General features: G+C 41.0%; 1 protein-coding gene across 1 annotated transcript in view; it reads right to left on the bottom strand.

Moving 5' to 3' along the window:
* TTC39C (tetratricopeptide repeat domain 39C) overlaps window positions 1-20,000 on the bottom strand; it is a 32,412-nt gene extending 12,412 nt beyond the window's left edge. The window contains exons 1-6 of the mRNA XM_042837554.1: window positions 19,828-20,000; window positions 9,107-9,155; window positions 7,395-7,523; window positions 6,599-6,713; window positions 2,752-3,106; window positions 1,298-1,466 (exon numbers count right to left, since the gene is read on the bottom strand). Of these exons, the coding sequence (XP_042693488.1) occupies window positions 1,298-1,466; window positions 2,752-3,106; window positions 6,599-6,713; window positions 7,395-7,523; window positions 9,107-9,155; window positions 19,828-19,973 (963 nt within the window). The 5' untranslated portion in view covers window positions 19,974-20,000. The remainder of the gene's footprint in view (window positions 1-1,297; window positions 1,467-2,751; window positions 3,107-6,598; window positions 6,714-7,394; window positions 7,524-9,106; window positions 9,156-19,827) is intronic.
* Window positions 20,001-22,335: the final 2,335 nt, after the last annotated feature.

The raw sequence follows: 22,335 nt of genomic DNA on the forward strand, positions 1-22,335 counted from the left end.
TGCTGCAAACCAATGCCCAAATCTGCAATATTTATACGGATACTCAACAATCTCTCAGTACTACAGTACTCATGAGAACAAAGCAAGAGCAGGGAAAAAACCCAACTGTTGAATGGTCAGCTCCCATGCAAACAAATGTGTGTATAGGAAAGGACCAAATTCCTGTTAGCAACTAGAAAGCATTCTGCTGACCATGGCATGGCTACAAATGGTATCCTGCCTACTCAAGCTAACTACTTTGTTAACCTTGCCACGTGGCCTCTAGCACTATTTTAATTGGAGCTAGACTTTGACATCTATAAAAAGCACCATTTTATATACAAGCACTCTAAAATAACACTTGCAACAGTGTAATTCTCTACTGCTTCCAGAATGACAGAAGAAACGCATCACAATAAATAAGCCACATGCAAGAGGATGCCTGCAAAATGATATAGGCCACAGAAGACTGCTCTTCTGTTCTGTTGCTGCAGCTACCTTCCTCAAAATTAAGCTGCCTTTGTGATAATTAACTGCAAACCGTAGCAAAAGAATGGACACCAATATCAAGTTCTTAAATTATGAGAAGAACGTTTTGTGCTCTTTGGTTGTGTTTCCTTGATGATGAATGCCTCAGAAATGCCTAAATGCCTTAGAAATACTCTGGACTGATAAACACAGCAGTGCAGTTGTCTGGAGTACTTTTACCATCTTGGATTATTCTTAAAGAATAATTGAGCCAAAAGCCACAAGGTTGCTGCAGTGTTAGAAGAATACCATTCTGCAACAGCATTCACAACCACATTTCCATGGAATGCATTCTGCTGGGTCATGGCTCACCATAGCAACAGAAAACATCCTGTTTTGTTCTCTTAAATGCAAAAGCAATTATTCGAGGGAAATTACTGAAGATGATTTAGCTGTAAGCGAACAATGCATAAAATGAAAAGCAGAAGATAAATGCTATGTACTCAGTAGCTAATACTCAGATTTCAGCTTGACAAGCGAAACCCTAATGCCTATTTGTACCACAAGAAGTTACCAAACAAGGTTACTTACAGCACAGAGTTACAATATAGTGTAAGAATTAGAATTTCAAAGTGCTAATAAAACAGACAGGAGCACAAGGATTGATTTGGCATGCAAACCTGCAACTAGGAAGAAATTAATCCTCTCTTCTCACTTATCTTACTGTACATCCGTATCTTCAGTCACAATTTATTAAAGTTTGCCCAGTTCATTCACATCAGAAAAACATCAGATAGCAGGGGGAGGAGATGGGGAAAACATCAGCCAAAAGAATAGAAAGATGCAGTACCTCTAATCGTTGTATTCTTCCCTTGAAGAACATGAACAGAGAAGAATTTGGGTAAGCAGATTCTTTCTTTGCAAGAATCTCTTTTGCCTCTTTCAATCCTGCCTTGTTATCGCTGCCATCAAGAGCAAAAAAGGGGCGAACAACTGTATGGTACCACAACAGAGCTAATCTGAAAGGAACACAAGAGCAGAAATGATTACAGCTCATAAACAGAGATTTCAAGATAATGATCCTGAAAAACAAAGGAGAGGCATCTTTAAGTTCTTATACAGCCTGACTATAGAACACAACTCTACCACCATGCGCCACCACACATCGTACGTACAATTCACTGCACTTAACCAAAAGCAAGTAACCATCAAGCTCATAGTACGTATCAAAGCATCATATCCATTAACTCTTCACAAGCCTATGGATTTTAAAACAGGAAAACCCACAGGAAAACAATAGAATGTAATCGTTCACTGGGAAACAAAAATAACACAAACTAACCCCACTCCCCAGCACATACACACACCTGAAATCAATGTAAAACAGAAATATATCTGGTGTTTGGAAGGGCAGACTTCTACATGACCTACATCACTCACAAGAAAAGAAGGGCAGCGTACAGAGCTTCCCAGGGCCAGCTGAAGGAATACCTGCTTCACCATCACGCTGGGGAAAAGAATGCTGTATTTTCCCCCCCAGAAATGACACAAAAGAAATCAAAAGGAACATTTAACCTTAATGTTTTTCTTAACATTTCTTAATCTTTAAGAAATATATCTCCTCAAGCAGAAGAAACTAGCTCTGATGTCAATACTTCAGAAGCGACATCTGAAATTACTTAAAGCAGGTCCAACAATAGAAGCATTAATTTGGAGAGAATGTGATAAACTGTTCTCATAAATAGCTTTAAATAACATCAGAGTAACCCTTCATCTAAGAAAAAGACCTGAATGTAATACAAAGAGTTGGAGAAAAATAGGTATATGAAAGGTCAAAGAACAAAAAGACAGTAAGGAAACACTCAGTTTTCCCCAGATCTAACATTAAAAATAAACTGGAAAGACTGTTGGTCAGTATTAAGGATAAATAATTGACATCAGTTACTCTCATACAAAACGGTACGCTCTCCCCATAGAAGAGATCTACTGAGCATTCCAGAGATGTTTGTATTTACTAACATATGGGTTACTAGACACCAGAATAAAAGGAGCTGAAGAATACAGCACAACACCAACAAACCCCAAGCACACAAACAACTGTCAGCAGAGAGATCTAGTGCACTAGTAAGTGATGAATTCACTAAACCATGGCATATTAAACAACAAGCTGCAAGTTTATTTTGCCTGCTGTTGTTTTCTTTAAAGCAACATGACTTTTTTTTTTTTGGCTTTGATCTTTTTTCCCCCATTTACTTACTTTCAGTACTATGTTATCTACCAAAGCATTTCAATATAGCTACTCACGTAGCTAAAGGGGCCTTCATGTCCTTACTTTCACTTGCATACATCAGTGAAGAAAGCCCCTGCAGGCGGTCTCCAGGAAAACCCAGCAGGTTGATGATTTTGAGCAGGTTTGGGGGCACCATGGATATGCAAAGATGAAAAAGTCCATATCCAAAGCTAACAGCACCTTTCAGTCTGTTTAGCGAATCCTCCGTTACACCTTCTGCAGCAACATGATTATCATTTGCAGCGTCAGAAGTCAAGGATTCCTGAGTAGCTTTCTTCTGATAAATCTCCTGCAGCGTATTAATGTCCGTATAGCACTTATTGTAAATCTTCCAGGCTTTTCGGAGGATCCATCCACCTTTTATGTATGCTAAATGTCAAGGAAAAAAACATTTCAAGAAAGGTATTTCAGAAGCGGAACACAATCAGGAGGAAATGCTGTTTCACGTATCCCAGGATGCTCTCCATCAGCATTAAATTAACACTGCACAAAGGATTTTGCAAAACGAGCTGCTACTGTCACGTACAAGAGATCTTTCATATTGAGTAATACAAACTTCAGTGCTTCTCAGAGACCTTTAAACAGTGCGCCACACAAAGGGACTTTCCTGCAGCTATCCAGCAGTACAACTGGCAGGAAGAAATACAGAAGCCAAAACAGCTTCACGCTGGATTCTGTCCCACTGCACAATAGAGACAAAAATCACTGTTTGGCAGAGAAATGTTTGAAAGAGGTTTTGCCTGAAGTTCAAATCACGTTCAAAGCAAGTTTATGGAAAAACACTTAAAATGGAGAAAAGAAACAAAAATCCTTCCCTTGGGTCAGACAACAAGGATTTCAACATCATCATTACCCCCATCCCTCAAACTGTGAAATACAGGAATTTATAATTTAAAAAAAATAATTGATAAAAACAGAAAAGGGAAAAAAAAGACTAAAAATCCATGTTTTCAAATACGTTTCAGTTGCCTGGCTTCTTAAATTTCAAATGCAAGCTGGGTACTTAAATGTCCCTAAAAACCTGGTCTTGACCATTCCCAGTTTAGAATGGGAAGCCTGAGCCTTCCTGCCCACTCTACAGGAGGACACAACAGCAGAATATGATGCCAGATCTTTGTGCTTGCACAGCACCCATCCTGGTTACAGCACATCCCTGGAGAATAGCAGAAGTGGTGAACAGAAAGCAAACAGAGAATATACCTGTGTGCAGTCACTGTAGAAACTGACATAAACATTCTGTCTGTGTTCAAGCCTCACGAATTACAAACTGCACTGACAAAGGTTTTAAAGGACTGAAAATGAGAAAAAATAAAAGGACAGAGCAGTGGTGTTCTAAATGGGTACCACCAAGTTTGCAGAGATCAGCGCTATCAGTGATGTCAGAAGTAGATCAGAAATTGTGGCTTACACCAAATAACAGGAAAATGCTGATTCCCAGCCACTCTGTATTTGACATAATAAATAAGTAAATTCACCACTGATTAGATTACTCCTTTTTCAATTCTGCTTATGCAAAGCTGGTTTGATAATCTCAAATTACAGTGAGAAAGATGGCAACTTTTATTTTCCCAGATGTGACAAAAAGGTGCTGTCAACATGAACAGAAAGTATCTTTCAAATGAAGAATCCTGTATCTTGAGCTCCGTATTAAACCGTTACAAGAATAAAAGCAAATCTGCTGCCGTGATTCAGCTGCATTATGAGACTTACGTTAGTCCAGTTCTCAGCAATTAGGTCACTTTTTGGCTGTGCAGAATATTTCAAGAATTATGTGGTTCACCACAAGATGAATACTCAACAACTTTTAATAGTAAAGCAATAGACAAATCATCATAGAATGGCCTGGGTTGAAAAGGACCACAATGATCATCTAGTTTCAACCCCCCTGCTACGTGCACGGTTGCCAATAAGATAACCAAGACGTTTTACTTATCCTGTAGATCACATTACTGTTAATAGCTTTGAAAAAGTACTACATTCAGGCATGGGCATCAAGCAGAACTGACATGAGTGGGAAATAGTATAACTCGAGGCTTTATCTTCACCAGTGAGCTGCCACTAACAGCTTGTTAAGACCAGGAGATTTACAGATTTGATATGCTCAGATAAAATCATCTAATACAATAAAAAACTGAATTTATGATTCTTTAAACGTAAGAAAGAAACCAAGCCCAATCACCAAGCTGAGATTTTTCAGGAAGAACTTCTCAAAGTAGCTATCATGTCCACGACAGCAGTTAAGAAAATGTAGTTCAATATTGCTGTTGGAAGCTACTGCAAGTTGCTGTATTAGTAACTTCTTGATAAACTATTTTTGTTACATCCACGAGGGTGGAGAGGAAAACTGAAAATGTGCTAGGCATATGAGAAAGCAGCTTGCATGTCATCATATGCTTCTTGTCAAACTGAAGAAAAACGTACGAAATTTTTCACTCATCATCCACTGATCAGCAAAATGTATCTGCCTCTGTACCACTTTGAAATGAGACTCATTTCAGTAATCCGGCTGCTATTTCAGTACAGAAACATCACCACAAAAGCAAGATGTTTATACATAATCAGAAAGACAATACACTCAGAAAACCTGAAATAACTGACCCAACAATTTAGCTAAATGGCGTCACAATGGCAGTAACTAACAGTCATTGACACTGCATGTAACTGCTTCAAATTTTAACTAAAGATTTCAGGTTTATTTTTTCTTCAGTAGAATAACCCAAATACAGTGCATGCTCTGCAGATCTCTGCTACCCACTTCAGTTCTCTGAGCAGTAGACAGGAGAGAAAGGGCACACACACCACTCAGTTATAGTACCCAACCCACTTACAAAGCTGGAGGGTAGGAAGAGAGGCAAAAAGGAAAAAGAAAAAAAAAAAAGAAAGCGAAGACCTACAACAGCATCAAAAATAAGAAAACCTTTCTGCAGCAGTTGACATCGACATGGCAATCAAAAGCATGTCCTGAATTTCTTCTAGCCAACCTGGCTTGAAAGAAACCAAGTCTGTCTTACAGAAGTAACTCTGTCCTTCACAGGAAGATTTTAATGTTTCAAAGGATCTTAGTGTTATTTCCCCAAATTTCTTACAGCTGACCAGCAGAGATTTCACTGATAGCCTGCTCTGGCTGCCACCTCTTGATGTTCACTAATTCTTACAAGAACCTGGAAACGTGTTCCCTTTGCACGTGACCTGTACCACCTTCTCTGTAAACTCATAGACGAAGGAACGTTTTAGGACTGTGCATAAGAAGAACCTTTTGAGCAGCTTTTCAGATGAGACAAGGAGGTTTGTATTCAGTAAGACGGGATTAACCTCTTTGGCACACAAGGACACAGCTGGGATACCAAAGAATAAGAACTGATTCAGCAGTTTAGACTTGAACATGGTTCATTTAAAATTACTTTCACTGTCATCTTGTCATCTGTGTCGTCACTGCCATAATGCCTATGGGGGACACAGGTGGCTGGGCTTCAGCTCTTTATAGCCTCTTTTCTCACGCGGGCCACAAGTAGCACACAGATGATAACCACCTTTGTACCAACTGCTCTAACACCCGTATGGGACTATGCAAAAGATTCCAACCAATCTAAGGTGAATCTGTTGGTTCCAAAAAAAAGGAGGAAAAGCTGTAATCTGTACCAATACAACTTACTTATCATACTATTGCATATACAAAGGTAAAAAAATACCTCTCCAAGCGTACCAAACTGGGGACACTCACCCTTTGTCTCAAATGGAACTATTCTCTTACGACAGAATCAACTTAATTGATGTGAACACTTATCTTGCCATATTAAGGTCAAGCTTTACTACAAAGATAACATGCAAAAAATACATACAAACATTAAAGCCACAATGCACCTGATAATTCTTGTTTTACAAACGAGAGCACAGCCAAGTAGACTTGACAGTCCGCTACAATGATTTGTCTTTGCAGACGATCTATCATGGATAGAGGAGATTTTCGCCCATCGACCTGTTTGGAATAACACAAGCACAGAAATTTCAGCAAAGATAACAAAGAATACTAGCCTAAACCTGACAACTAACAAATCCAAAACCAACCGCAAGCATTTTCATGGGCAAAACCCATGCTAAAATTTCTTTGATAACTCATCAAGCAAACTCCTGATTAATAAGTAGGAAAACTTCGAATATTTGCTATCGATATCACGTCTTACTTCTTAGTCTGCATGCTTTATTCTTCCTTCATTATTTAGAATGAAAAATCTAGAAAGGGGAAAACTCCCTATGAATATGCCTGGCACTTTCATGCAGGCTCAATCTTATCTTTTGGGCACTGCTAGAGCATACATGAATGAAACTCAGCCTGAATCAGCCAGGCTACGAGCTTCCTGAAATAACTCTAGTAGCTCACTAATTTGAGGTCTGATGAAAATAACTGCTAACATTGACATAACATCCCACTTTAAAAGAGGAAATGCTTAAATGTGACTACTGTATGACACTTAAGATTTCAAACTGTGATGTTCAACTTACTTTCTACGTTTACTGTTTATCTGAACTGCTCTTCATATATCAAAAACCATCTAGCAAAAAAAAAAAAAAAACACAACAGCCAACAAAGCACAGAAGGGAAGTTTCCAGAAATATTTATCCAATATACGATTCCACATTTTACAGATAATGCTCTTACATTCTTTTTAATTTTATTCTTGATTGTTTCAATAACTCCAGCTTCGTCACTCTCACACAGCTTTTCTGTAGCCTTTAAGTCATCACATGCCAGCTGCATTTTCTCCTCTTCAAACGTCATCATGGCATTCTGACAAAAAACAACAGAAATTTGGGAGATAAAAATGAAATATTACTATTCCTGCAAAAGCTGCAGGAAGTTTTGATGAAAGCTTTCAAGAGATCTGACTACAAAATTTCCTTTTTCATTAATGTATCAACATCAACACATACATCAGCACGTATACTTCTACAAAGAAGCAAACCAGAACCTGAGCGTGCCTTACCAAAACCATACAACCGACCAGATCCTATTAACTAAGACTTCTCCCCTTGTCTTAATAAAATTTCTTATGCTATCAAACTGAGTACATTGTCACACTGCATTAAGTGCAAGAGGAATCTGTGAAAACTCGCTTTCAATTCTTGTTACGTAAGGCACCATTTGCTTCCATGCAGAAGATACTGCTTTTATGTAACTCATCCATAGAAATAATGGAATCACAGAATGGCCTGGGTTAAAAAGGACCACAATGATCATCCAGTTTCAACCCCCCTGCTATGTGCAGGGTCACCAACCAGCAGACCAGGCTGCCCAGAGCCGCATCCAGCCTGGCCTTGAATGCCTCCAGGGATGGGGCATCCACAGCCTCCTTGGGCAACCTAGTCAGTAATACGTGACAGCTACTGCATAATAAGTAAATAGGAACCAGAATTCCTACATGTGTAAGAAGGAAAAACCAATTAGAAAAAAGAAAACATGCATCAGACCAACTATCACTGGACGAATTCAGAAAGAATTTAGGGACAAGTAACTTCTCACTGCTTTACTAAACAAAAGCCCTGAAAGACACAGACATGCAGAGTGCTGCAGCTATGTTTAGAACAGTAGCTAAGCAAAATATGTTCAAGATCCACTGATGCTGTTCTCTGATGTTACACTGGTTCAATGCATCAATTCAGATAAGCAAACCTGGGAGATTCTTCCTCTTTCCCTTCTCCCTTCCTTGACTCAAAACCAAATCACACACCACAGATTTCCTAACCAATATTTTCCCTTGTACTGCATACAGACCTTACAGAGAATTCAAGTTAACTTCATTTACAACGTATTTATTTCTAGCAAATGGCATAAATTCTGACTTTAAAAAGAATATTAGCACTGGCAGTTCTTGGTGCAATCTAACACTAAGCAGCAATATCAGGATAAAGACAGTCTAAAATTAAGATCTGCTCCCTTTTTTAAAAAGATATTCTCATTTTTAATACAGTTTAATTGCAACAGCAAAAGCTATTATGAAAACGTTATGAGTGTTATTGTAATAGTACCTCTATTGCACATATAAGAGAGGGTTTTCTTATGGCTCTCTTATTGGAACACATAAATATTTCATATGTTCTGTGATTCAGCTTCTCAGACATTTACTTTCTATTTAAACCACATCAGTAAACAAGTTTTATATAACATAAAGACTTGTTTTCTTCATACCCCTCACCTAATACTTTGAAAAAACTAAGTCTCATAAAAAGAAACAGATTAAAGTATCCATTACTATGAATTCATGCATTCACATACAAACATTCACCTCCACCCTTACAAACTCAAGCATTCACGTACAGACATCAACCACAAGAGCAGGGATCTATGGTTACTCTCTGCTCCCATCTACTCACCAAAAAACTGACAAAACTGGCTCCAAAACTCATTAGCGGGCTATGATTTCTGAAAAGGAAACAAAGAGCAGTTAACACTACACACATTTTCAATTGGAAAGACTGATATTACACTTCTTGATTTTGAATAATACATCAGTAAATAAGTGTAGGTGATTTTTTTTTTTTTGGCTGGTTGGTGGGGTTGGCTTTTTTAGGTGTTGAGTTGCATCATTCAGCAAAACCTAATGGAAATGGAAAGACAAATTATAATTATATGTGGGCACACCTATTCATCATTTCTACTAGGACTTGAATGTATCTTCAAATAATTTTTGCACATTAAGCTGTTGATTTTATTTATTAAGAGCAGCCACTGCCACAAAAACACATTTTGAACGTGACAAAAAAAAAATAATTTCAAGGTAGCAAACTTTCAAAATCCAGTGATTTTACTCTTCTTCACCATGTATCACTACTATTTTGACTTTGCACACAAATGTTAAGTGGTTCTATTAAGAGATTCCCACTTCTCCCTCCACTCATAAAGCTAATTCATTTCAATTATAAATAATAAATCACATGCCACAGAAGTTGTTAGAAATTAAGTTGCAACAAAGCACGTGGGTTTTTGCTGCTCTATTCTAAAGAAAGAATACATATCTTACTCCACTACATGGAACAGTTCTAAGATAATTTGCTGCTTAAAAAACTACATCAGGTGTTCTCTTTGCTGTGAGTCAACGTGAATAGTCACCAGGAAACCTCTGCTATTATTCCCTACCTGGAATGCTGCCTACCAACAGCTGTGTTATAAAGAGAGCAGCAGTCAGCTACACAAGTTAAATGTGCTGCCTCCAGCACTCTCAGCACACGCTGCCTATCTCATCATCCTCCTTGTAACTCATGAGGCATGCAGTTCCCAGCCTCACCACTCTGTTCCAGAGCGTGTAACCTCCACCATACATCTCAAGGGCACAAGCACTGCAGCACCAACACTGCACGCCCACAGCTGCCCAACAGACCAGCACAAGAAATAAATAGTTCCGCTCGTGCCCTTATGTACAAAGTCACACTTACATCATACCTTCAAGAAAGCTCAAAAATAAAGTAAGTGTTTTCCCAGGGAGGTGGTTGAGTGATCGTCCCTGGATGTGCTTAAAAACTGTTTGGATGTGGTGCTCAGGGACACGATTTAGCAGTGAGTTGTTAGAGTTAGGGTAGTACGAATAGGCTGTGGTTGAACTTGATGGTCTTTAAGGTCTTTTACAACCCGAGTGACTCTATGATTCTAAGATTTTTCAGCTTCCCAAGATCTGCGTATTCAGAGAGAAAGCAGGACGGCCAAGGCAAACAAGGTGGCAAATTTGGGATAAATATCTAGATGTATTTTCGAACAACGTGTCAGAATCCTGATTCAGCACCTGTAGATAGTCAGTGTTTCATACTGAAATCCATTCAGAGCAAATTCAAAGTCGTCGCCCTCAACAGACTTTTAAAACATGGGGAAAAAGATCAACAAGCCAAAAGGTGTGCCATAAATAGTGACTGTACTTTCCATTAAATCCTTAGAATGCACTTCTCGAGCTCATTCTTCAGCTTCCATCCACACTGAAAATGTCACTTTGCTACTAGGCACGGATCAAGAGGTAACTTTAAGGGAGAAATTAAAATTCAAGCGTCTCAACACGTGTTAAAATGAAAGAAAAAAAAAAAAAGCTGAAGTCTTATGCCTTGTACTAAAACTTTGCAAAACAGAACCAAGATGGGGAGGGCTTGTTTCCTCCGCACACAGAAACTGATGGAATACACGCAGCAACATTTGGCTCTCAGAAGGAAGCAGCATCCATGCGTTCCTTAGGACTTGGCAAGGAATATAGGAATCTTCTCACTGAAGTATAAACGCAAATTAAATACTGTGGAACTACAGAACAAATAGTAGAACTGATCCATATGAAAATATTTTCAATTCAAGGCTGCTTTTTTTTATTTTAAATGAATATTTATAAACACAGATACTCTGTTACAGAAATAGCTGCAGAAGCTTAAAAAGCTTGAAATACATCAGATTCAGATGTAAAGTGATTCCCTACCAAGGGAACAATATTTTCAAACAGAGCGAGTGAATTTAGGCCACGTTTGGGAGCAAAGCTGTTAAAACTGCATAAACAACACAACAGTGGAGATTGAAACAGCACAGCATCTCATCCAGCACCTCAACAGAAACACCAAAAGGAGCAGGCCCTTCCAACATCTTCCAAAATACCTGTTTGCCTTACCTTTTTAGGATGTAGGAACCTGTTTTTAAGAGTGCATATATGTACTGAAATATTGATGCCTACACATGCATTTTGAAAGCCTTTATATTTCTATTGGGAGAATTTGAATACAGCAGTAGTTACATGAGTCAACTGCTCTTCCAGGATTACAAGACTCTGAACTGCTTATAGCAAGTAACAATCATGAAAAGAAAAAAAAAATTAAGACAGACAGATTTTCAAGCATATTTGCCTAAGTCGATTTAAGAAAACTTGAGAAATTTTTCAAATAAATATTTGTCAATACACTTCAACACAGCTCTTTGAAACTCTCAGTGCCCTCCCTGGGAGCATTCAAAGCCAGGCTGGCTGGAGCCGTGAGCCACCTGGTCAAGAGGGAGGTGTCCCAGCCTATAGCAGGGGGTTGGAGCGAGATGATCTTAAAGGTCCCTTCCAACCCAAACCATTCTGTGATTCTATGACTTACAATTCTTACCCAGACAATGAAAAATGAGAGAAAAATCATTATTCTGAAAAGATCACTCGGTGTAATGCATGAGGTAAAATGCTGCAGATTGAATGACTGAAAATTAAAGAAGAATCTGTATAAAAGCACTGTCAATACAGAACACGTGGGCCCTGAAGCAAAAAAACACAACATGTAACATTATACTGCATCTTGGAGATGCTTCTCGTTGACACCAGGAAAGTCTGGCAACTAAATCATGGCAATTTCACAGCAGCAGACCCTTGCTCTTAGTTTGTACCTCAACTGAATTCGCCTTAGCTATGTTAAGGCACATGGAAGGCAGGGAACTGACATGGAAAAACCAGCATGGCTCCACCAAGGGCAAATCCTGCTTGATCAACCTAGTGGCCTTCTATGATGGTGTCACTGCATCAATGGACAATGGAACAGCCACTCATGTCATCTATGTCAACTTCAGTGAGGCCTTTGACACTGTACCCAACAACACCCTTCTCTTCATGTTGGAATATACAGATTTGATGTGTGGACTGCTTGATGGACAAAGAACTGGCTGCAGGATTGAGTCCAGAGGGCAGTGGTCAATAACTCCATGCCTGGATGGAAATCAGTGATGACTGGTGTCTCCAGGGGTCAGTGCTGGGAGCAATTCTCTTTAATATCTCCATCAGTGACACTGACACTGGGGTCAAAGGCACTCTCAGCACATTTGCTGATGATACCAAGCTGTGGGGTGCAATCACTACACCCAGACAGGCTTGAGCAGTGGGCCTTGGTGAACCTCATGAAGTTCAACAAACTCAAGTGCAAGATCTTGCACCTGGGTCAAAGCAATCCCAATTATCAACACAAGCTGGGGGATGAAAGGATTGAGCACAGCTCTGCCAAAAAAGACCTGGCGTTACTGATGGATGGCAAGCTAGACATGAGCCAGCAATGTGCCCTCAGCTCAGAAAACCAACTGTATCCCGGGCTGCATCAAAAGGAGTGTGGCTAGCAGTTAAAGGGAGGTGATCCTGCCCCTCTACTCTGTGCTGGTGAGATCTCACCTGGAGTACTGCATCCAGATGTGCTGTCCTCTGTACAGGAGAGACATGAAGCTGTTGGAGAGTGTCCAGAGGAGGACCACAAAAGTGATGTAAGGGATGGAACAACTCTCCTACGAGGACAGGCTGAGAGAGCTAGGGCTGTTTAGCCTGGAGAAGAGAAGGCTGCAAGGTGACCTGATAGCAGCCTTTCAATATCTAAAGGGAAGCTGCAGAAAGAAAGGAACAAACTCGTTAGCAGGGTCTGTGGCGACAGAATGAGGGGAAATGGTTACAAGCTCAAAGAGGCTGGATTTAGGTTAGATAAAATCTTTTACAGTGTGGGTGGTGAGGCACTGGAACAGATTGCCCAGAGATGTGGTTGATGCACCATCTTTGAAGACTTTCAAAGCAAGGCTGGATCAGGCCCTGTGCAACCTGATCTAGCTGCGGTGTCCCTGTTCATTGCAAGGGATTTGGACTAGACAGCCTTCAGAGGTCCCTTCCAACTCTAAGGATTCTATGGTTCTATGATACATGGGATAAGGAATGTTTTACCATATTCCTGCCTCGTCTGGATAGAAATTACAGTTGCAACTTTATGGAAAACCATTTGTAGATGTAATTTCAGTGTATAAAGTCCATTTTAAGCAACAACTGCACTTAGTATTCAATCTTCACAAACATTTTGCTAAATAATTTCTTCAACAGCTTAATGTTATCTTCACCTCTAGAGCTAGGAAAAAGTTGGTAATGATACAGTATAATCACAGCAACCACTAACACATGACAGATGACCAAAATAAGTTTCTGAGAAAAGCACACTTCCAAGAAAATAACACTCCATTCAATGTATTCTGAAGACACAACTTCACATCCTTCTCAAAAACCCCAAAAGATGTAAGATTAAAAAAAAAAAAAGCATCACTTGAAATAACACTAACAGTAAAATAATGGCTATACTGACATGGACATGAGTTATAGAATTCAATTCAAATGAACATGGGGATGTTGCAGTATCCAAGTTGTCTTTACCACTTTGAAGCAATAACCTACACTGAGTGAAGAACAGTCACAAGACTTTTAAATGGGAAATCTGGTGTCAGGGTCAGGAAAATCCCCCACTGAAACCAGTGAACTACATTTTCTCTCACAAATTCACGCATATAGTTTTGTGGACTGTCCTGTGTTATCTTTGCATTGTCTTCTCAAGAACTTCATGCAGTTCAACAAATAGATAAGTCTTCCACACGGAGAAAGATAACCCCAGGCACCACGACACACTGGGGACGACCCAGCTGTTAAGTAGCCCTGCAGGAAAGGACTGCAGTGCTCTGATGAACACTGAGGTACACATGAGCCAGCCGCATGCCCTTGCTGCTGAGAAGGCTGTGTTGGGCAAGGCACTGCCAGCAGGTCAAGAGAGGTGATCCTTCCCCTATACTCGAGGCTGGTGAAGCTGCACGTGGAGCACTGGGTCCAGTTCTTTGCTCCCCAGTTCAAGAGAAGTATGACGTACTGAAGACGGTCCAACAGAGGAACACCAAGATGCTGAAGGGACTGGTGCATCTCTCTTGTGAGAAGAGGCTGTGAGAGATGAGTCTGTTGTGCCTGCAGGAGAGGAGGCTCAGGGGAAAACTCACCAAAGTTCACAAATATCTGAGGGGAGAGTGCAATTCAAGTCTCACCCGCATCACACTTCAGGGATGCTACAAAGCACCACAACACCATAACACTAAAGACCCTAAATACTGAAGGTAGGCAATCACTTTTTGCCAGCTTCCAAAGAGCTGAATTACCCAGGCATTCTTTAAAGGATAGAAGTAAGCTGTGCACACCCACCATCTCTTTTCAAGGCGTAAGTGCTGGGAAGATGAAGCCTGTGCAACGTATGAGATGAATATAAAACTCATAACGCCAGATAAGGAGTAGACACTGTTTCAGCTCTGAGGAATTACTGCTTTCTTAAATCCCACACGTGTGCTCAAAACAAACACACTTGATGGCAAGGGTAAAAAAAGCTCAGCAATACAAAGAAATTCTTAAAGTATTAGACTGATGCTGGGTGTTCGGTACATTGTGATACCTCAACAGATGCTCATCAAATGGTAAATAAGTTCTTTTATTACTGTTATCACCTTCCTGGTGATAAGCATTTGCATCACAGCAAAGTTCCCACCTTTGCTTTCTGTGAATACTAAGCTTACTAAACTTAAACTCACCGAAATAGATCTCTTTTCCAACTATATGAAAGTAGTATTACAAGAGGCACTGCTTCTTCCAATAAATCCCAAGCCATTCACCACCTTTCACGGCACAGCTTCAAGATGATAGCTCACTTTCAGAAGAAAGGCATTGACCATGCCCCATTTTCACACATGATGATAACAAATTTTGGAGTTTTAAGCCTCTGTTTACTAAGGCTGAGACAATACAGCACTATTTTATCACTAAAAGTAAAAACAAATAAAAATAAAAAAATCTCCCAGCATTTTTTCCTATATCCATTTCCATGATAGTATTTCCCCTGCAAATACACTAGATTCTAAAGCTACTACAGTCCAGCTCACATTTAACTTTAAATAACATAAGAGTGACTAATCCACCAATATGACCCCCAGCTTTTCTAGGCACTGCTGCTTCAGCCACGACCCATTAAGAATTCCAGTCACACAGATGGTGATGCTCAGGATGAAACAAAATAAATTGTTCTCCTCCAAAGTAGGAGACGGAAGCGTAATGAAAAATTAAGAATTTGTCTAAGTTCATAGATAAAAATAGAAGCAGCTAATGAATATTTTAAAACAAGCAGAAACGCAACATACACACAACCATAAGGAATTTACTGCAAAAACATGCCGCTCCTTCGGCCAAAGATTTTTCTCAAATATATTCCAAAAATTATTTGTGAGATTACAGACATAGGCTGGCTCTTTATACAAGTACACATCTCAGCAGGTACTGGCATATGAAATTGCAAGCCACCCTTCAAAGTCAGTTTCTTTAAAATAAGTTAGTTGGCTTTAACATAAGGTCCACATACTAGCACAATTCTACAATCTCCACCAGCCTGCCTTCTAACTTCTGAGTTAGAAGTTAGTTAATAACTTGGATTTCTGTTTACCTTTCTGTCATCTACCCATGAACTGTCAGAGTCTGTTCCATTTGGCCAACGGATCTTTTTACCTCCCCTCCACCCTTTTTACCACTTTGTTTGGCAGCAATACCTGTTTCCAACTTGAAGGCCAAAAAACCACGTGTCACATTCAACGTGATTGCCACGTATGCAGGTCACTTTTCTAGTTACGTGCACCATTTAGTGCAATGCACTAACCCTGAGATAGATAGATAGATAGATAGATAGATAGATAGATAGATAGATCCTTCCTTTCTAGCAGCTGCTCTCCTGTCTCTGTCACTGTAATAAATAATAGCTCACTGGGTTGCTATTAGGGCATTCAGGACTTCTTTGCATGCTGTCAATCAGGATGCCATCAGCCTTCACCCCACTGACTTACGTCAATTCCCACTCTTCTGCCCTTATCTTTAGAGAAGCTACTGAAACATCTACATTTCATTTTCCCTCTTAACATTCCTTAGCTGAGCTCCATAAACAAGAGTTGCAACAGCAGTGAGACAACCTACCTACTGATCAATGCTGGCTTAATGTCACCTTGTATTTTTATTGCTTACTTTCATCTGTTGTCTAAAACGTTACCTCTTAAAAAACTCCAGGTTTTAAAAATTCATGTACTACGCATTTCTGTTGGTTCTCTTATATTTTCTTCCATTTTTTATTTTTCTGCAAGATCTCCTTCACCAAACAGGTCATACAGTACGTTTTTATTCACCGATCCCATCCTTTAAACCTGTACATGTTTTGTTTTAGAATCACATTTCCACCACACAGTCCTTATTTTCTTCTGAGAAGACCTTACAGTATACATCTCACTTACCCACCTTGTTCCATTCCTCCTTTCATTTACACAAAAGTTGAAAACTTCATTAATCCCTCTCAGAAGTAAGAGCCATTCATAATAGCCAAATATTTCTGCAGCAGGAGACAGAAGGCTGCTGGATTTATAATATCCCTAATCTTCTGCTCTATGCTGTGAGTCAACATGCAGTTAAAGAGCTTTTGATTATACTTGACAGTCTTCTCTCTTCTTAGCTGAAGGACGTTTTTTAAACCATTTCTGAATTGGAAATGCTCTTAAAAAATGAAGAATCAGCAAAAAACGCCTTTAGCCTCTTTCTTCTATTCTTAAATGTTAAGGAATCCCACAAAGCAGGAATGCAGAAAGAACACTCCATTTCAGTATTCTTGCTAGTGCCAAAGTGGTCCACCAAAGCAATGCCATCCCGCAGGCTGGCTCTGGGCTCCACTTGTTATGCCAAGTCCTTGGTTAACCTCCACACCACCAGTTTAACCCCATCAGAACTCAGATGGTGTCAATACTGCTCATATTGAATAGAATGATTAATACTAGTACTGATTAATACCAGTTCTGACAGTTTAAACTATAAATTTATAACGATAACGCTAAAGGAATTAAAGGCAGTGGTGCCATCTGTTGCAGATCTATGAAAATACTGTATTTGTTCATACTGAGCTCATGATCAGAAAGTCCACACCACCATCAGGTTTCTTAAAAGAAAAAAAAGAAATCACAAACAAAAAAATGCATGCACTTATTAATGTGGCTTGCAGATGTTTTTCAAGCTCCCATAACTTCCGTCAAGTCTGGTTCAACAAAAAACAAGTCATGGGCTACACCTGACAAAAGACTAATGGCTTTACAGTGATAATCAATCCAGTTCTGGCTATATGCTGCACGTGACTTCTTTCGGTTTTAAACAGGCATACACAAACCCTAAAGATCAAAAGGCACAGTATTTTCTTAACTATGTCTTTGCATGACATAGTAACAATGATTCCAAAGGCAACCAATTCAAAGGCAGAATTTTATCATTGCAGTTACATATACACTGCGATTTCTACCTTTGTTTCCTCAAGAACTGCATTACAAGCAGTTACGGGTTGTTTTTTTTTGAACTGATCAGGTGCTCAGACAGCTCTTTGGAAGATCCACAGGCACCGTGTACCAAAGAAACCAGTTTGAGTTCACTTTGGAATGTCAGCTCTCCTTAGAGTCACCAAGGTTGTCCACTGTCTCAAAGCAGCACTGATTTTTCACAAGATCATTCTGGTAGCAAGTGAGGAAGTAACAAAGGTAATAATGAAATAAGAAATAAAAAGCAGAAGCAAAATCAGTAGTTTCTAGGGAACAATTCTACTTGATCAAACAATGTGGTTAACAGAACCGAAGTGTCAGCGTGTAGTTAAGTTTTCAAACAAATAACCTTATAGGCTCCTGAAAAGTTTCTGTAGTGTGTTTTTTGGTGGGTTTTTTTTTCCATTTATCTGATGATAACTGCTAAAAGTGAAGGCATAACTGTTAACACACGCTCACACCAGGCTTAAGTTCAAAAAGCTGCATTTCATCAGACAGCTTTGAGCCCTAATGCTGCAAGTGACAAACATCAACACCGAACTAGGGAGAACTCCCAAAAGCTGCTCCTTCAGCCTACCAATCCCATTTGGGATAGGCTCTACTTGAAAATTTCAAGTGCATACCAACAAAAACATTCTTATTTAGGGCTGTATACAAATAAACACATAACTGTATTACTTAAGTCCTTGTAGGGAAGAACAGTCTGAAACCAGTACTGAACTGAAAGCTGTTGACCAAGGGAAGTTCCATTCCCCAGATGTCTCCAGAACTGGAATTTGCAGATTAAGCATGCTTTGCTGTATTTTCTTTCCCACCTCTACATGAAACTGCAATATACACCTAACCTGCATCTCAACAAAGGGCTGTCAGTTTCCAGCAAGAACCCTGCTACATATTTTGGGACGAGGCTGGAGATTTTTGCAGAAATTTTTTTTTTTGCAGAGATTTTTAAAAAACAAGATGGTGATTATTAATTTATGAATGGCAAAACCACTTAACCTAATGAAGGAATTCCAATTTACTCCTTGTGGGTAGTGTTTAAAGGCCAAGATCAAACAATACACTTAAGCTAAAGGACACCTTTTGATAAAAATCAAACAAAGAAGCCCGCACCTGGAAAGAAAAAAAAAAAAGAGAGAAGCTTCTGCACTTCTCAAGTGAGATCTATAGAAGCAAATGTTACAGATAAACAAGAATAGAATTTGTAGAAGATATCATTACTTATTCTCTTTGTACTACAGGGAGAACTAAACTGCATTTTGAACACAGGAACAGGAACCATGCCCATTGTACTCCCAAGCATTATTCTACAACACAAGAACACTGCATATCTAGGATTCCTGGACTGCTCCTAGATTCATATCAGTGAGAGAAAGAACAACCACAGAGAGGGCAGAGCAAGAAAAACAGTAAGGTTTTCCTTAATTGGCACCCTGAAAGAAAAGAAAAAAAAAAAGATACCTACAGCAACCTATGACATCAGCCAACACGAGAGCTGGGACCTTCCTCATCACCTGCAGCGCTGCAATCAGCTCTACACCACACAACCAGCTGGCAGCAAGGCAGCACTACGGAACAGGGCAGCACGCACCAAGGATGGAACAAAACCTTTAAGGCTGTGGCAGGTGCACAGCGATGCAGTACTCTGCTATGAAGGGGGGGGTTCTGAAGCTGCAAGTTCCCTTCCAGACACCCTTTTGCACCAAGCTTCACCTTTAGCAAATAAAACTTCAGTGCTGAAGTACAGCATCGCTGACGAAGCGCTATTCTAAGCCAGCGGAGGTATTTTTAATCACACAGACAACAGCCGCACAGAGCACATCAATTATTCAGAAGAGATGCACGACTACAGCAGCCCCGGCCCCGCTCAGACAAACGATGGCAGGCAGAGCCGCCGCCCCCAGCCCGGGGCAGCTGCGCGAGAGCCGCCGATGCGGGGAGGCGCCCAGGGGCTCACCGGTACTTCTTGAAGAGCTGGTCGGACTCGCGGAAGCCGTTGTTGAGCAGCATGTTGATACCGGCCAGCGCCAGCTCCGAGTCCTCGATGGGCAACGGAGCTTCCCCGTCCTCCCGCCGCGCCGGCGGCTGCTCCGAGCCGGCCATAAGGGCGAGGGGGCAGCGGGACGCGGCCGGCTCTGTCCTTTCCTTGTCTCTACCGCGGAGGAAGGCGCCGGGTGCCCGCGGCCGGGCCGCGTCCCGTCAGCAGCCCTCCCGCGCTGCAGCGACACGGAGCCGCCTCGCGCCCGTAGCCCTCGGAACGCGGCGGTGCCCGCCTCGCTCCGCACCGCGCAGGCGCCGAGGGGACCGCGCATGCGCCACGGCGGCCGGCGGGCCGAGGGTGGTAGCGGGCGGGGGTCGGATCCGCCCGCGGCTGCGCTGGGTGGAAGAGGGATGAGGCGGGGGAGGGGTTGTGCGGAGCCGGCGAGGTTTGGGAGTTGCTGTGGGGGGTTGTGGGTTTGTTGAGGAGGTCTAGAAGCCTCTGGGTCCTCTGAAGAGAGGAAGCTCCGTCGGTTGAGAGTGACCAGGTGAGGAGGATGACGTTGGGATTCCTCCTCGTAGCAAGGTCTGCCGCCCTCATATGGCCGCTGCCCCTCCTCTGACCCCCAGCGGGTGCTGATGCAAGCTTGGAGGGAGTTCTTTTGTGGAGCTCTTTCCATACACACACACACACGTACATATGTGTATTTTTACCTTTTCTTTCTTTCCTCAGTTGCTGCAGCGTTACCCCCAGCTACACTACCCTCCTCGTAGGCAAACAGCAAATTGATGTGAGGGTTTCCACAGGATCCGCTATGTTTTTCCTTTGGTGTGAAAGTAATGAAGACCTCTCCTAACGTGCCTTTCCTTTTGCAGGGAAAATAGCCTTTTTCTTCTTTTTTTTTTTTTTTCTTTTTTATTTTTGAAAAGCGATTTTAATTAGTGGCAGCATTCACTCAAGCAGTGACTGCAGTTTTCTAGAGCAGGGCTTTTGACTTTCCCAGCCTAAGCCCAACAGGTTTGGGGTATTTTTTCCCTGCCCCTCAATACCTGTATTAGCTGTAATGTGAAGCTGCCCATGGAGCGGGCAGCAATAATCACAGCGTTTTGCAAGTTGTCTTCAGCCTACTTTTGCACATTGTCACAAACAATGGATGTGTGAGAATGTACACCTGCAAAAATAGATCCATTCCAGCTCCAAAGAGCCAAGTACCTGGACTGAAAATTCACCCGTGATATTTTCACCCCCCTTTGCAGGAAGAACGATTTCTTTATTGTGCTTAAATAAATTTAGGTAGAGACAAAGGCTATTACCTACAGCCTGGTCTTCCTCCTGCCAGCTAGGGCAATGCTACAGCTCAGCTGCTCTTGTGAAAATTGAAGTATCGCTCTTTGTTTTCTTTTCTTCCTCACTAAAATACAAAAGAATGGGACCACAGAGGGGTTTAGAACCAACCCCTCTTCCCTGTCAAGAAAAACATCTTTTTCCTGTGAATCAAGTAGCAGTATTTCTGTACCACACTTCCTGTGGGAATAGCTACCATCACCTAGGGAAATACTCTGTACCCAATCCCTCCTGGAAAGGTGCTTTTTGAAAAGTGAGGGATGTGTAATGCTGGGAGCCTTCTGAAATCTGCCAGGTACTAATCAGGTGCTTTGGCTGATTCCCAGCTCCTCCGAGCAAAGCTTGATACTCAGGTGGTTTAAATAGAGCATGCCTTCTGTTACACTGCACATCTACCAAAGAGCATCTCCAAGGCTTTTGGGAAGTCAGCACAGAGGGTGTGGGGAACCACAAGCTCTCCCATGCATTTATTTCTCATCTGTGAAAGTTGGCCTCCTGTATTCAAACAGCCTCATAAAAAGGAAGTCGCAGCTTGCAGTTTACTCACTGTTTCAGCTGTGTGTAGGGCACTGCATTGCAGATAACCATATAGGAGTAATTCTTTTTTTTTAATTATTTATTTTTATCTCCCATGCAGGATTTTGTGGGCAAGGAGTGGTTTATGTTTTGATTTCCCTTAGCCATATACAATCAGTTTGGCCAGGAAGCAATGAATCTGGTGGGTTCCCTGAGAATCAGGGATAGAGGATGCAAACTCCTACCTCTGAGTACTATTTCTGTAGAGCAGTGACGAGCCAAGTCCTTTGTGAGACACCTGCTTATTTCCAAAGCTAGACCCTATTTCCTTGCCCCCCCTGGCTGAGTAATAGTGTAGTGGATCTGTGTGCTCTCCACAGGTTTTTTGTTCTGCAGGGTTCTTGCACTAAGGAGCAAGAATTCTTTGAGATTTTCCTTCTAGCACCCAGACTGTGCTCAGGCAAGGCAATGATCATGTTTTCTGTTACATATGCTTTTATAACTCTTCGGTAGATAGCTATTCATTTTGAAACACCAGTTGTGAGTATTTAAATCAAGTCTCCAGAAACATGGCTCTAAATCTGTGAAAGAACTGGGCAGAATAGTTCTGTATTTCAGCTGCTCTGG

The sequence above is a fragment of the Centrocercus urophasianus genome, unplaced genomic scaffold (assembly GCF_019232065.1).
Source record: "Centrocercus urophasianus isolate 14NV4802_14NV808 unplaced genomic scaffold, USGS_Curo_1.0 seq_11, whole genome shotgun sequence".
In the NCBI taxonomy this organism is placed as follows: domain Eukaryota; kingdom Metazoa; phylum Chordata; class Aves; order Galliformes; family Phasianidae; genus Centrocercus; species Centrocercus urophasianus.